Consider the following 17,208-nt stretch of genomic DNA (forward strand, 5'->3'; position numbering starts at 1 on the left):
CACCGGAGGCCAAGAGAGGGGGCGGCTGTGCGGTGCTTAGCTGCCGGCTGGGGCTAAACCATGACAGCCAGCTTCCCTGTGATATACGGGAGAGAAAGGAAGGATGCGATCTTGGTTTATTCAGCATGTCTCCAAAAGCCTCCAAGGATGCTGGTTCTGGGATTGTTTTTTTTTGTCCCCCCTCCCCCCCTTTTTTTTTTTCTTTTTTTTGGGGGGTGCAGGGGCTAGGGATTTTAAAGAAGCACATCCACAGGGCCCTTGTGGGACAAAGGTCTTAGAGTTCCTTCTACTAGTGGGGAGAATGAAGTAGGAAGAAGTGAAATCCCACTGTATGTCATAGTTGTTGTTTTGGCCAACAGAAGAGGGAATGAATGAAAAAGTTTCAGAACAGAAAGCTGAAACTGTGACAAAGTAAATCCTCTAGCTGGGTTCATGTTCCCTGCGGATCATGTGCAGATGGGACATGCAATGTAATCATCAGCAGTCTATAAATTCATCTGCCAACATAAAATTACATGAAAATATCTCTGTTGCTCTAACATTTAAATGATGTAGCTGTGGACCAGAACTCCTATTGTGCTAGATGCTCTAACACCACAGAACATGGAGCTCCCTTCCCCCGACCCCTAAAAGCAAGCTTGTAATTTAAAAACAGTTAAGAACAGATATGTGGGAATATGAAAGAAAACAGATTCCGATATCTGTGGCAATAGCTGAAACATGGTCTTTTTGTAGATAGTTGAAGGAAGGATTTGAAAGAAGGTAATGGAGTAGCTTTGTAGATGTTTCCAGAGGAATTTTAATCAAATATAAGATCGGTATATGCTAAACCCCCCAAATCTTTGCTTTAACATCTAAAACTACACATTACAGAATGTCATCATGGCTTGATTAGATACAGATCATACAAATAGGTACTTGCCTTTGTATTGAACAGATTATACACAATGAGAGCTCTAAACATAGAATGATTTTAGGTATACACATAAAAATACCTTTTGTCAAGGTAGGCATAAGCCACTAAAGGCCTCATAAGTGAAGACAAATAGCCTGTGCCTAATGTAACCACAAGAGAAGGGGAGGGGAAAAGGTCCGAGGACAATTTCTGAGAGAAGATAAGATTGTGAACTGACAGTCCAGGAATCCTTTAGAGGTGGACTCTGAATGGATCTGAATAGGAAAGAAAATTTACAAGGGCTTCGACTGAGATCAAAATAACAAGGACTTTAATTAGAAGTGTATGAACAAAGCAAAGGAAACAAACTAGCAGAGGGATGCTAGTGATGGAAAAACAAACAAAAACTTCAAAGATTGAGGAGAATGCAGACAATCAGTTATTTTATGACTGAAGGTAAAGACACAACAGTGATGAGCCAGAAGTCAGAGAAATACTAAGTATCAGTCCAGCCTAATGACATGCATGAGAATAGCTGAATGAAACTAAACAGTGATGGAAGGCAAAGAAATGAGGCCAAGAACCTTGTATGTTCTCTATGTTCAGTATGGCCATGTGACAAGTAAAATCGTTATTTTAAATAAGTATTCTCAGTTCTCCGTTACCACTGGATTAGAGCAATGAGTTAACTTTAAAAAAAAAATTCATAATTCCACATGCAAAATTTTTCTAAGGAATAAGACTAGTAGTTTTTAGGAAGTTTGGTTTTTTTGTTGTGGGTTTGTTTTTTTTTTTTTCTGGTCTCATGGCAAGTAACCACTGTTCTTCCTCAGGTTATAGTTGTGGAGAAAAAAACTCCACAAAATATGGGGTTTTTTTGTTATGTTTTACTATGTTGCTTTACACTAACTGTTAATTAACAATCTAATAACACTGAAACAAATAACTATGAGATTGGCTTTATACCTTAGGACAGCACAAGCTTGAAGGTACACAATGACTGCCAGAAATGACAAAACAGCAGTCAGAGTACACAGACATTAAACGATACTGCAAACAAAAGGCTGTATGTAAATGCAAGAGATTGAATACATACACTTTGTACACAATTTGCATACCTCTGACATATCACATGCTAATCAAGGTGTGCACACATGCCTGCTTTTTTTTAATTTTTTTATTTTTTTTTTTTTTAATATTTTTATATAGCACCTAGCACTGGATATTTAAAGCACTGGCAAAGGCTTGACTCACTACTGCGTCGCTGCTGTTTTAAGCATAAAAGACAAGAAATCCAACAGCAGCAGCTACTCTAGGCAGAAATAATTAGGAGTGGGTTGTGTTATGCTGTACATAGCCATGGTTTTACAGCACTGTGTCAGGGCCTCTTAAGGCAACAGTACAGAATTTGATACCAAGTCAACATTCTGTTGAACACACACATCCTAAGAGCTAGGTTCAAAGCAACTATTTATTTGTACGCAAGTTTGGTGTTACATTACCCCAGCAGGGTGATTCAAAGCACTAAGGGGAGATTTTTAAGGCTCTGAATAGTGAGGGAAGAGGGACATTTATACATAGAATCCATAAAATTTCCATGCAAATTGGCAAATGCACAATAAAACACTATGCGTGAACTCCACCTAGTTGGAGCTTCAACATTCTCATGCCTTTGAGATTCAGAGAGTGGAGTTTAAGGAGAGGGCCTTAACTGAGCAGGACTCACAACATTGGTTAGAGAAGTTACAGTGTTTGCCGGAAAGTTGAAGTCTTTGATTTCTTCCTTAATGAGAGAAATTTCAAATTTGCATTTCTCAGCATAATGCCTAACCACCAACCAATAGAACCATGTAGGTGAAAACATATTCCAGTACAGCATGTTGAAGCTAAGGCTTTTGGAGACAGAAATACAAGATTGCTAAGGACACAGGAGAAAAGTGAGAAAGAGGAAGACATGAGTACTCGGCTGAAAGGAAGAGACCAGGTGACCTGGTTTCCAGGCCAATAGCGTGGGGAAACTGCAGGAGCAAGCATTCAGTAGGCTTTTACAGATGTGTGACTGCACAAAACTTCTCAGACTCTTTCTTGGACTTCTTTGAAGACATTTTACTTGAGGCAGGAAAGATGTTCTGAGCCCTACCACAAGATAGAGATAAAACCCTGGCTCTGTGACTGCAATGGCAAACCAATGATTTCAGTGAGGTTGGGATTTCACTTCCACATGCCTCCTTCACTTCAACATTGTCTCAAACAAGGCTATATTTCAATCATAATCTCCAAATCTATGACTTAGTGTCACATTCTACATTAGGACTTTAAATGCTTTCAAGGGGATCCCCATCGGTGTAGCAGAAGTAGCATGACACACAAATTATCTATATTGTATGCTGCCATCTCCTATAAAAGTCATTCTTCAATGTTGACTGTTCTTGCAAAAAAATATTCACAGTAGCCATTGCAGAGCTGTGCTAAAAAAAACAAAAAGAGAAAGATGTAACACCTTAAAGGAACCAAGTAATTAAACAAATAGTGACTACCTCTGTTTCTGTACCTTGCAAGTAGGCTGCTTCTAATCAAGGAAAAATTTACAGAAGTAGTTCTATATGTAAGGGGAACCAGATCCAGCAAAATATTCTCAATCCTCCCTTACACAGTTGTGGCTGCATATTCTGATGAGGTTCATCTCATAGCAACTCTCCAAATTCATTTATAAACAAATTAAAACGAAAGAATAAATGAAGTTATAAATTCGCCACAACTCCCCTCTTTTGCAAACTTTTACTGAGAAGAGATGGAAATGGCATTATGTGTTTTTTTTCCTGCAAAGTCCTTTGCTGCCTTGTGGTGTTGGACCAGAAGGTATCTTGGGTTCCTTAAAACATTATATTGTTGCACCTGTTAAAACCTGCTTTTCTATGTTATGCTATTGCACTGTGTTTTGTGGAGGATGCACACAGCACAAATAGTTAAAAATTACCATTTGTGCTATATTTGAGCTAAGAAAATAGCACAAATATTGTGTAGATGAATGTTATCAGTGGTAAGTTACAGACATATTTATTACCTACTTGCACTCTTACATTTTTAGATAGACGTCACTCGAGAAATGAGTAAAGGAAATTTAACCTCCTGACCTTCTAACAGTTTGTTTCAACTTCTGCTTCTGTGAGTCTGACCCCAGGTATTCTGCTCTGCTCTCAGTTGTCTACACAACTGTTCTGGTTGTATTTGAACACTTTGACTAGCTCTCGTGGTAGTACATATTTCTACACGCAGACCAACAGGGAACAATTGGCATCTGCCATAAGATTTACTTTTTTGTCCAAGATTCAGCAGGCAAGCCAAGGAAAAACTATAAATCATTTCACACAGACTAATATCTCAACTCTTTGGCAGAGAAAGCCTTTATATCTGATAAAGTGACAGGATTCCCATCAGAAGAAAACCTTATCTTGCACCAAAGGAACATAACATTTTCTTAAAGCCCCATTAACCTCATGCGAGTCCACTCACCTCTTGTCCCAAGACCATAAAATTAAAACTGACGATTATCACAGCAAGGACTTTAACATGATATCAATTGGGTTAGACATTCTAACATTATTTAGTGATAAAGGTACAGCGACCTTGAATAGCAAAACTTCAGACAGCATATATGTTTTGGGTAACTGTGAGGTGAAAAGCGTTCACAGATTAGCTATCACACAGTATTAGCTGATAATTCACCCAAAAGATTGAGAGACATTAGGGATCACAGGAGGATTTTATGAATTACAGTGACACACAAATGCCTTATCAATGTGATTGAACAATTATTGTCAATTGAGTTACAGTGTATTCAGTACCTTAGAAGAAACACTTACAAGCATTATATCTACCTTGTCATTAATTTATTTTACAATACCTAGCCTAAAATATTCTTGTTATTCACTTATTTTATAATAATTAGGATAACTTAATAATGGGATTTCCCTTCTTTAACTATTAGTTGACGTTAACTAACTTTAAAATTCTATTTTTAGTGAAAACCAGAGTCCACTGCTGTTTTTTGAGAGAACTAGCAAGATATTTGGTAAACTTTTAGGCTATGTGAAATAATTTTTTGTTTAACGTTATTCTCTCTGTTTTTCTTCAGCAACAAGATAGACCTGTACTGACAAATTAAAGTGAAACAGGAGGAACTATGAATCAAAAATCAACTCCTTGAAGATAACTGTTGGGAGTTATGCAGCTACTGGTATAATAAAAATGCAGAGGTGTTACATAAGGACTAGAATTTGATGTGCAGGCTTTTAGTCTGGTGACAAGTGCAGCAGTGCAAAGCTTGAAAGTTTTATTTCAAGATCTTGAACAAATACTAAGAATTTTAAAAATCTCCTAAAGGAAATAAGAATTATTTCATATTCAAATAAAATAAGAGCATAATTTCATTCACTTTTTGCTTTTTAAATTGAAAAGTCAGTTATACTACAATATTAATCACTACTTTAATGAAACAGAATTAACGAATGAAACAAATTAAAATCTTACATTTCCTTTTGACATTCAAGCACAAAATATTTTGACATTTAAAAAGGTAAATCTGATTTTGCTCTGAAATGGGAAGCCAGTGAAAGAATAGATTGATCAGGGAAGGTAGATTCCTCCCCACAAGATTATATATTTTGATGAAACAGAGGCTAAGGAATTTTTGACTAGCACTAGTGACAAAGTATGAAGGCCTCAGTTTGCATCTCAATGCAAGGCTTGACTTTGTAGAATAGACAGTTGGACCAAATCTTTCAAAACTTCTTGTAAACTAATCATATTGAATCATTAAGAGATAGATTAAGCTGGTTTAAAAAAAAAAAAAAAAAAATCACATTTCAGAATATAGCCACAGAAAACTGATTGATGTAAATGAGGTGAAAATTCCATAATCTACATGTGTATATTGTTGTAAGAAGGTCATACTACTCAGGAGAAAAACCCAACACATCCATTTTTCCCCCCAAATCCTCCCAAGCTACCCAAAATTAACAAGTTGTTGGTTTTTCTTTCAGTAATAGGACTGAATTTAAACACATGGAAGTTCAGCTCAAATGGAATAGATCTTCCTGCATTTGCTTGCTTGCTTACTTATGTGTACACCATAAACATAAAATATGTGTCTGAATCAAAGTTCTAGTCCTTATAATTCCGGGGTAAAAGGAGACATTTGGAACTTACTCATATTTACTAAAAAACCCCAACAAAACAACAAACCATCACACTCAAAAAACCCACACCACACCCTTTGCAACAGTCAACCTCAAGGCTAGGGAGAAAGTACAGTGCTGATGCTCATTTTGCAAAGTCCAATTGCCTCACTGAGGGATATACAAATCACCACTATCTTTCTGCAGATACAAATAGCTTAAAGAAGAATTGTTATTATGCGTTCTTTTTTGTACTTAATGTAAATAGACTGACAGGCCTGAAGATTGACAACTTGTATTGTCTTATTGGCAGGCAAAACATGGCCCATAAGTATGAATTTCACCAAGAGAGTAAGAAGTATTCACTTCCCTGTCTAGAAAAGCTACTTATTAATGCAAATCGCTATGTTCCTTCACAACGTGAGTTTGACCCTAGGTAAACAAACAAACAAACAAACAAAAGTATATTTCAAATAAGCCAATCGGCAGCTAAGTATTTTCAGTCATTATCAACCTTAGACTAAAAATTGACCTGAAAATTCAAAATCTTTGCTTCTCACTCAGTTAGACCCAGCAAATAATTTTCCATGGTTATTAGAAATGGACACCTCACTATGAAACTGCCGCTTTACCATCAACACAGCTACCACTTTTCTATAAATAACAAAGCCTGATGATTGTCACTTACTCTTTGTATGAGTCATATTTAAAGAGAGCCCTGAGGTGCTTCAGCTACCACTTCTATAAATAACAAAGCCTGATGATTGTCACTTACTCTTTGTATGAGTCATATTTAAAGAGAGCCCTGAGGTGCTTCTCAGGTAGTCTCTTTGAATCATGAATCAGAAAGGAAAAAAGGCAGCCTCTGAAATAGCACCATGCCCAGATTCTAGATACCTAGAACGTATCGTCGCCTATTTATAGTTTCAAGCTGTCGGGCAGTTTCACATAATGGAAGTCAACGGTCAAAAAGAAGTTTCTCTGCTTCAGCTATATTTGTAAAATTAAGAGAACCTGATAGTGGGAAAGCTCCATCTGTATCCATGCCACCGACACACAAATGTCCATGGAAAGGACAGGAAAGGTCAAACCTCTTCATTTCAAAATCAACTGAAAATCCACAGTCTGAGTGTAAATAGGGTATAAGAGCCAGGAGGCTCACCATGGCACAAGCCCAGGTTGGGCAGACACCAGCAAACCATGACAGACCTGAAGAGCATTTGTACCATCAGTCATTGCTGCACAGCACACCCTCAGAGCCTCGCATGCCACAGATTTTAACCTATAACTTTATATCTCATTAACAGATTCAGCTTCCAGATCTCACCTATATTTTATTTATTTTCCAGTCAGGGCTACAGTAAGGCTTTTACTCACCTCAGCAGGACCACAAGAAGTTTCCTTCCTTATGGACAGAAGAGAGAAAACAAAATGCTTTCAGACCTGACGGAGCTAGAGACAAGCAGCAATTATCTGACAGGAGGCTGACATATTCTTCACTGCTCTTGCATAAAACATTGAGCAGTGCTTCTCAGGCTCACCTCAGCTTTCTAAATTTATTTATTTATTTTCGTGCTAACTGCTTAGCAGTTTGGCAAACTGCTATTTAACAGCAAGGGCAAATGTCATCTTTTTTTCAGCATATGAAAGTACTCAGAAATAAACAACACCCTGGGAAGTCCTTTACCTTCCTTTGACCATCCTTCAGTTCTCCTTCGCTCGCAAGTCCTTCTCCCTTCACACAAAGGGCTCAGTTGTATCTCCTTGGGCCTAACTCCTCTCAGACAATCTTTCCCCCCATGAAGCAAACAAACACTACCCACGTCCTTCAGCCCTAAATAGAAGGAGTCTCTAGATTAATCTAATTAATTCACTTCCTTGGCACATCAATGCTCGTTAACCCCGGGTGCCTTCATCTGGCCTCCCAGGCCCCACACCACCATTTTTGTGGGTTGCCTTGGAGTGACCGACCCCTTTCACACATCGCTTTGAGCATCTGTTTTGCCATTCCTTAGCAGAGTTCTCTGATCTTCTCATGCTTCTTTGTCTAAAGACAGTTTTGTAGCCATTCTCTCTAGTCACTCTCCCAGAGAGGTGAGGCACAACACTGCTCTAAAATAACTGCTTCCCAGAAAGCCTTGGTCTTGCTATGATCCACCTCAGAATTACAAGCCCCAGAAGCCAGCTGGGGCTGTTACAGAATAGCACTAGTACCCTAAATCGCTAATAATCACCGAATAGCTAGTCTCAGCAAACAAATACTAACCTAGAGATTAAAAAAAAAAAAAGTATTTTTCTCCCTTTCTTACAATAATTATATCAAACCCACACATTCTTTGACTATATTACTTCTTACACTGATATTTTGAAGCACATTAAAGTCTGTGACTTTATTTGCCTTAAATAATTTTGGATATTAGCTAATCATTGTTGCTATTTACATGCAATACTACAGAGTTGATAAGTGAGGAAATGTTATAGAACATCTACTTTTGCTTCATAAACTAATACTAAGTGCTTCCTAGCTCATCAAAGTCCTAAGCATATCAGCACATTACCTGATCTAGCATGCACATACACGTACACACACCAATAAGCCTAAATCACGAGGTCTAACCCCCAGCTCTAAATAATCGTGATGATATACATACAAATATCTTGCAAGTACTGGAAACAGTAATTCTGTATGTGTGTCTGCAACAAATTCTGCTTCCACCTCCTTTTAACAGGAACTCATGCAAAGTGAGAGTGATGCTAACCAATTTCAGAAGTTAAGATTTCTTCCTGAGACGTCATGTTCTTTCCTCAGCACATTGCCCAGCTGCAACGCTCTAGTAGGGAAATGAAAAATTTGCAAATCCAGTGTCAGATATCATTCCTACATATTTGGAATTTCCATTTATATTGCAAATGTCATTAATGAGGCCTTAAAGAATGCCTCATTGTAAACAGTGGAAGGTTTACAGCTACTACTCTTCAGTCAATGTAAGAACAGTGCACCTATCACAGCTGTATGAAGATACATGCATATATTCTCTGTTTTGCTTTATACACCAATGTATAATTTCATGATGTTAATTCTGTGCATACTGAAATGAAAAAAAAAAAGGAACCCCCCCCCTGAAGTTCTCTCTCATTAAATCAAGCATTTTCCTTTCATACTATGATTTATGTACTCTAATTCTCTTCATCATCAATCAATACTTTCAACCTGAGCATGGTTTTAAATTAGTAGAGGCCATGCTAAAAAACCAAACAAACAAGATTAATAGAGAGAACGTCACTGCTACGGTACGTGCCAATATAGTAAAATGGCTGCTCCATTATATTTTGCTAAAGTGAGAATTTGATACATACTGACCAACAGATCCGATTTACCTTTTATATGTCTAGTCAAAATTGCATGTAATTGTGATTACATGAACCCATCTATCCCTCTTTATATGAAAAAGCGTGTTGTGAACAATTTGCTATCACAGACTGGCACATTTAAAATTGCATACATTATTAAATAATAGCTTATGTATAATTTTATTTGTTTTCAGAGTTACAATGTTCATGAGATAATCAGAGAGCACATTATATATTATCATTAAACACATTTTTGCCACAAAAAGTTGAGAGCATTGGTAGAAAATCCTATGTCAAGTTATGTGAAAATATTTATCACCTGTAACCATAATTTCATAAAACCAATGTACACTTTATGTAATATCATGTCAGCAAGTTCCTTCTTTTTGCAAATATCTCTTGCTCTACATTTATGTATGTTTGCAGCTAAGGAGTGCGTCAAATGCTTCTCTGTGTGTGTGTTTGCAAAGCACAGGAAAAATATTAGTTTACTCCTACAGTAACTGTAATTGTCAACACCACTGGACCCAAGAACAGGGAATTACAAGATCTTAATTTTAGCAAATAATTGCCCTCATATTTTTCTACCTAATGCTGAACATAACATTAATTGGTATTTACCTCCTAATGTTTACAGAACACAGACTGTATATTTCAAAGACATAATCCTTACCAACTATATACTGACTTTTATTTCAGTGCCTATTATATAAATTAGGACTCTGTTGAATTCTTATACTGAGGAACAAATGATAGTAACTTTATTTAAATACATGCACAGTACCGTGCACTACAGAATGATGAAATACTATTTTTTAAGGGATGAATGAAGCAATAGAAAAATAGATTTAATAAATCATTAACATTTTAAAGTCTAGGTAAAAATGGGAAATCATGCATTTCAAGCGAAGTTTTATTTTTTCCTTGTTTGTTTTTTGATGAAATCTCTGAGAACTTAAGACATGCAGAGCTGAGAAGCAGCTCACTCTGAACAAAGAACAATGTTAAGACTGCACAAAAGGTTTTGATTGAGACTGTTTATATGTAAGACTGAAAAAAGTTGCCATTCTTGGACTTCCCTTCAACATTAGACAGTGCTGTGCAAACCTCAGACAAATCCCTGTATTATGATTTCTAAGCTGTTAGGAAGTCTCTCAGAGGGCTAAGAAAGTAAAAACCTGAGCAACTGCCTCCCCAAAATTTATGACAAGAAATGTTTTGATTCCAGACAGCAGACTACAAAGGCGGAATAGATAACAGTTTATCCTTTCCTTAAGAGATTAATTTAGGGGGTGAGTAAATTATGGATGGCATAAATTTATAAATAATAATGACAACAAAATTAGGCGTAAGTTGAATATTCCAATACTTAGACTATGTGTCTATGTCTATCAACTTATGAAACAAATGAAAAGTGAGTATTTACTTGCAATTAATTTGTTTTTTCTTACCCCAACATTTGTCTGGACATTGCCAACGTAATCAAAAGAACTGTAAATTTTCAGAAGTAAGTCAGTCTACTCCAGTGAGCTTGATTAATTATGCATTAACCCATTTCTCTGAAGCATCCTTCACTAAATCTTTGGTGGGAAATGCACTTTATTAGGCATGAGCTTTGGTTATTTGTGTGCATACACGCTATACTATCAGTCAATACGCAGAATGATTTAAAGTTTGCCATATTACAGAGATGTATTGCTCATTAAAATAATTCTAGCGTTTCAACAAACAACTCTGATGGCTAGTTTTGCAAGTATTATCATCTTCACTCTTAGCACGATCTCCTTAGCCTTATAGTTTTTGCTCAAACTTGCATTGACTTCCAATCTTACAAAAACTTACATAAAAGTAATCATGATCATTTGAATACTGCAGACATTGTTAGATGTTTTCAGCAGATACAGTTACTCACATACATAGGAGTTATCAGAAGATAAAAGATTTTAATGCTTAGCTGAATAAAAATATTCTCAGGGCAGAAAGAAATGATAAACTAAAAGTACAGGTTAATGAGACCTGTAATAAACTTTACTCTGAAACAGGTCTAATTGGCTATTGATGTGAAGATGTTTGACTCAAAAGATTCTATTGAACCTATGGCATATGATCACTGCAGTAGAAAAAGACGAAATGGAAAAGAGAGAAAATCAAATTACCCATGGCATTCTCTTCCCAAATTCCACGGCAGAATTAGCCTATAGATTAGTAAATGGTAACACATGCAACAAAAAATATGCTGTATCACTTTATGTAAACATCTGCTTTCATCATGCAAAATGCCTACAAAACTGTGACAATATTTTTTTCTAATAGCATAGTTTTACATTAGCTTGGTTATGGAAACTGTTAAACCAAAATCCATGATTTTGCAAGTAGAAGATATTCTAAAATTCTTGAAAGATTTCCAGCATAAATATTCCAAAGCCCAACAAAGCTAATTGGTTTTCTAAAAACTGAACTACATAGGCTTATTCCTTGCTGTGGTTCCTTGTTCTTTTGATGATAGAAGAGAAAAGACCGGTTTTTGGAGGAGGTCCCATCAACATGGGGGCTTGGTTCTTGTGAGTAATTTTTATCTGGGGGAAGAAAGAAGAAAAACAGAGTTATCCCTTGAGCTAGTTCAATTCCAAGTATCTGAGATGCCTGAATTATCTTTATATGCGACTTCCAAACCTTCTTCATTTAATCAAAGATGAAAGGAAAATACCTGTATCTTTTATGAATGATGTTACATATGCAGTAAACCAATCTATGTGTAATCATTGTTTCCACAAATACTTTAAAATATACACATAATCAATATTAAAAATCATATGCAATAAAATACATGCCAATATGCGATCTTACTTTTTGAGTGTGGGATTTCTTGCCTGCTGTTAAATATTTTACATATCTACAAGATGAATAAGAATTTAAAAGTTGGAAAGGACATACATGCTGACAGACCAAGCTGTTGCCTGTTATTAAGGTATAAGCTGTCTTTGTATGCTTTATTTATACATCTAATCAAGCTGTACTTCTCTTTTAACACATGACACTGCTTAATTTCAAAATAAGCATTATGAACGAAAGTCAAAAGTTAATATAAAAAAAAGCTCAAAAGAAGAACTAGCATTCTAATTTGTTAATAAATTGTTAATAGAATAGACTCAAATATTGAAAAGCCTATTTAAAACACTTTGTAAGACTGCTCTAAAGCCACCCGTTTTGATTTCTTTGATATAAAACTACGAATCACCTTAAATGAGACAACCTTAAAGTAGATTATGTCTGCAATTTTCTCTAATTCAAGTCTAAATTAGAGAAGACATTTTATGAATGTATGCTATGCTCAAAGCTAATTGAAAGCAATTATCAAAGTGGCATTTTGTCTGTGACTTTAAGATACATTGTAAGATAATAAATGATTCTCATTATGTAATAAAAAGGTCACATCTTGCCTTTGGGCTAGTGACGCTAAGAGTTTTTCAAAAGCAATCCGAGACATTTTCTTTAGTGAACTACGACTAATACAAGAACCATCACTTATTAAATATCAGTTGTCACCTGCATAGTACCCACATCAGAGATGGGTATTTCTTTCAAAAAGAAACACCACCTCATTAAAAACTGGAAAATATATCTCTTAAAGTGCATAGCTGACATTTTCAAGTTAAAATGAATATCCTTCACTTGTCATTCACTAATAGTAATGAAACAAAAAATGTATGTCACGTGGAGAGGCTCATTAAAATATAGACATTTCTTGAGGTGGAAATTTACTTTACATTATAAGGAGGCAGAAACATAAAAACCTCAACAGAATGAGTGGGTTGGTTTAACTCTATTAGAGCCTTTACTTTACTCTCCAAATGCTCATTTCCATGCCACCTTAGTTCATTAGTCTCAAATTTCATACGTGACCTGTTTTTGTCAACATTGTTCATTAGTATCAAATTTAACATACGGGGTTTTTTTGGCAACCTAGATTAATTTCACATGGATAATAACTCTCGCTTTCAAAGACTGGCATCAACATATTTTCTCACAAGAAATTCTGCTTCAGGCACCACTTCAGGCAGCCAAATCTGTAGTTGGGGTAAGTTGGCGTTATTCTATTGATGTCACTTTATACCAGCTGATGATCTGGTCCTGGAAAATCGCCTCAAGGATTTTTGTAACTTTCACATGCTTCATAAGACATATTTTGGGCTCAGGAACAGTGATGACATCAATCTCATCCTGAGGATCAATACATGAAGTAATCTGCAGCTGCTGTGAGTGGATTCTTCGAAAGTCATAAGGGTTCAGCTTATTGCAAGATTTGGCCATGATGTGGCAGTAGGAATGGCCTCAGAGTTTCCTTTCAGAGGTAAATCATAGTAATTCCATCTTAAAATGAATAAAAGAGCAAAGCTCAAAAGATGGCTTTAGTATGAAGAGGTGAGGTAATCCTGAGACCCCGTACAGATTGCATGTTGGATTGGGGCTGTTCAATGCTGCTGAGGATGAATGCAATTACATATTGAGAAAATGTTTATCATTTGTAATGTTCTTTTTTGGCTTGAGCCATCTGTTTCAGAGACCATGACCTCTTCAGTATGTTGCATCCTATCAACTGAGATCAGCTAAGATGCATGAACATGATTAAGCACTCATGCGCATGGGGATGGAGTCCTACATGCATTTATCTGAGACATATTTTCAACTGTTACAAATTGGCATGATTCCAGTGGTGTAAAATATATTTTACATTCTGAAAATACAAAAATAAGTGTAAACTTAAAGTATATTTGTTTACTTATGCATGGTAGTGTCTGGTAACATTGCATTGGTTAACAATGATAACCACTGATTCCTTATTTTCCTGCTGAAAAAATAAATTAAAAAGTGTCATCTTTGGGTGATAAGAGATCAGTATGTTTGTAATACATGCTGGACCATTGCACTACCTTTCCTGAAATAGGCTAATTTTGTCTCTTTCTCAAGACTTTCAGGTGTTGCATTTCTGCCCTGGAGTCTCACTTCTGCTTCTGCTTTCATACTGGCAGCACTGCCAGAGTTGGTGCTGCGAGTTTGGGTGACAAGTGACAGTACACACTTTGAGATGGGAAGCAGCACTAAGGGTCTCAGAAAGAGAAATAGTGTTGTAGGTCAAAGCAGGACTGAACACTGAAAGTGCTGTATGGGAGACTGAAATGGACCAAAAAAAAAAAAAGAGAAAAATCTTTAATTACAAGCAACAAAGTTTTAGTTTAGTTAAAAATAAAGAAATCACTACTTATAGCTGTATATAGATTCTGTGTGCATGCACATGGAGTGTCTATAGACTAACTTTTACCATTCAGTTTCTCTTTCATTCAGCAAGCAACCTCATGTTTTTTTTAGTAGAAGCACAATTATAGAAGCTTTAAATAAGACCTTTTTTTTGTTTGTTTTTCATTTTTCCTAGGTAAATCTGTGATTTACACAGACACAAGAGAAAAAGAGATTGCTCAGACAAAAATCCCAAAAGCTCAAACCCTAACCTAACATATTTTTAAGAACTGATAATATCCTGACAAACATACTCATACAAATTACTATGGAATTCTGGAAAATAATTTTTGAGACCATTTACTCAGTTTTACTGAAAATATATAATAACTTACAGAAAATGGGAGGACATTTTAAACCTAAATTAGGGGAGTTCCTGAAGTGCTGCTGGAGAAAAAAAACCTAGGGGGAAAGTAAATAGCCACATGAATTGCTAAGATATCATGGATTTTTGTTGTAAGCCTGACACACAACATTATAGGCTAAACTCAAACTGTTGAAGCCAACGGCAAAACTCTCATTCACTAACTGAAGCCAAGATTTTATCCTATGAGTTCATGATCACAGAAATTTAAAGGGCTGGTATATCTAGTGAATAGGTTTAGCGGAAAAATACTGCATTTGCAATTTCAAAATCGCCCTTCCAGTATTAGAAAATGTGTCCAATGATGTATTCGTGGGAAGGAATGCCAGATCTAATGAAAAAAAAAAGCATAATTCTTAAAAGAAGAGATGGCAATTGCTCCCTATTTGTCGATAGCAAATTTTCTGATAAAGGAGAAGCCTGAATTTGTGATACTAAAGATATTTATAAATGAATAAACCAGACATGTATTTGTCTCAGGAGCAGGTCAGAGTTTCAAAATATGCCTTGAAGCCACTTTAATACAACGCATCCACTAAATGAAATGCAGTGAGCATCAATAATTTTAGTGTGATAACTATATCTTTTAGGTCAGTCAGTTTTGCTTTCATGTTCCTTTTTCTACAATACGTGCTGGTTACCTTTGTGTTCCTGACTTCACAGAATGCCTAAATATTTACTATTAACACAGAACATGGTGCTATAAATACAGGTACTAACTACAATGCTAAATGACAATAGAAAACTGGAAACAGAGGTAATCAGCTCTGCTTATAATATTTCAATTAATGTTAAAGAAAGAAATCCTGTATTTTTTCCATGGTCACTTTTTTCCATGCTATCAGCAGGGTTTGGATGGTGGTAGTTTTGAGGGTATGAGGGTTTTCCCACAGTCTAGATGCCCATATGCTTCTCCCTGTGCAGGAAATGGAGGGATGTGACACCTCTGTGTCACAGGAGTGCCAAATACTTTTATCCTCCTGTAGGTGATCAAGAGCTGTACTGGGTATCATGATATGAATAACACCTATAGAATGTAGGCAGTGCTAAACAAAATTAACCTGTGACTTGCATTATGTGGCATTTTGGTCAAAATCTCTTCAGATCTAGACCAGTTGTTTTAAATATAGCGTTAGGCAACACATCTTTTAAATAGATTTCTTAACAATATTATTGTGCAAAGTGCAATCAAATCTAATCAGTTTGGCATTAATTAAGCTCTAATAATATACTCTAGCCTCTCTCCTAAGTAGTGTGATCCGTTTCCCCTTCACACAGGTAGATTGGAAAACATTTCAGTGTCATCATAATTTTTAAACATACCGAGAAAATGACAGAGCTGCAAAATTAAAATAAATGATTAATGGCGTTTTTTTCATGTTTTGTACTAATAGGTATCACTGAGGTTTTAAATTAATAGAGCTGTCAAGCTCAGGGTTGTTACAGATCCAGTGCAGAACCAAAATGGAAATTATGTATTCCACAGACACCTAAAGATGACACTTTGGAATATTTTAAATTTTAATTAGTAGGTGCAATTGTTTTCCCCCCTCCTCCCTAAAACCACTGCAAATTAATTGGCAATTAGTCACAACTAATTCTTTTCGTAACAATCTGAACTGGAAAGAAAGGTGCACTACATGTTAGAGTATTTGTCTGGGGTGCAGAAAGCACACATGCAGTAAATTGCTTTGTCAATTACAAAAACTACTGTTGTGAAATTAAGAAAAAATATGCATAAGTAAACAAAACTAATTAACGTGCAGTGTACCTGTGAGCACAAAAACCAATGCCCAGCTGAAAAGAAAGTGTTAGAAACTCAGTAAATCACTCTGGCCTTGACACAGAAATGTATGCACATTGTTGCTGAAAAGGGAAAAAAATGCAGCGTTTTAGTATAACACCAAAAACTTTTTCTAGTGATTGACTTCCATTTATGGGTTCACTATGTAATAATTGTCTAATATTCTACTAAAATCAGCCACCATATCTAGGACCCAGTTCCTCTTTGCTCTAAAGAAGCAGACACAAAAGTTTAAATTCTCCCACTATAAACAACTGATAAGAAAATATTACTACATTTAGTGACATGGAAAGAAGATACTTTACAGAGAGAGTTTAGAATA

General features: G+C 35.9%; 1 protein-coding gene across 1 annotated transcript in view; it reads right to left on the reverse strand.

The window, feature by feature from the left end:
* Window positions 1–11,891: 11,891 nt before the first annotated feature.
* Window positions 11,892–17,208, reverse strand: part of DGKB (diacylglycerol kinase beta) — a 331,298-nt gene continuing 325,981 nt past the window's right edge. Inside the window, exon 26 of the mRNA XM_009281041.1 lies at window positions 11,892–11,999. Within this exon, the coding sequence (XP_009279316.1) occupies window positions 11,892–11,999 (108 nt within the window). The remainder of the gene's footprint in view (window positions 12,000–17,208) is intronic.

This window comes from Aptenodytes forsteri, unplaced genomic scaffold (genome assembly GCF_000699145.1).
Source record: "Aptenodytes forsteri isolate BGI_AS27 unplaced genomic scaffold, ASM69914v1 Scaffold292, whole genome shotgun sequence".
Lineage (NCBI taxonomy): Eukaryota > Metazoa > Chordata > Aves > Sphenisciformes > Spheniscidae > Aptenodytes > Aptenodytes forsteri.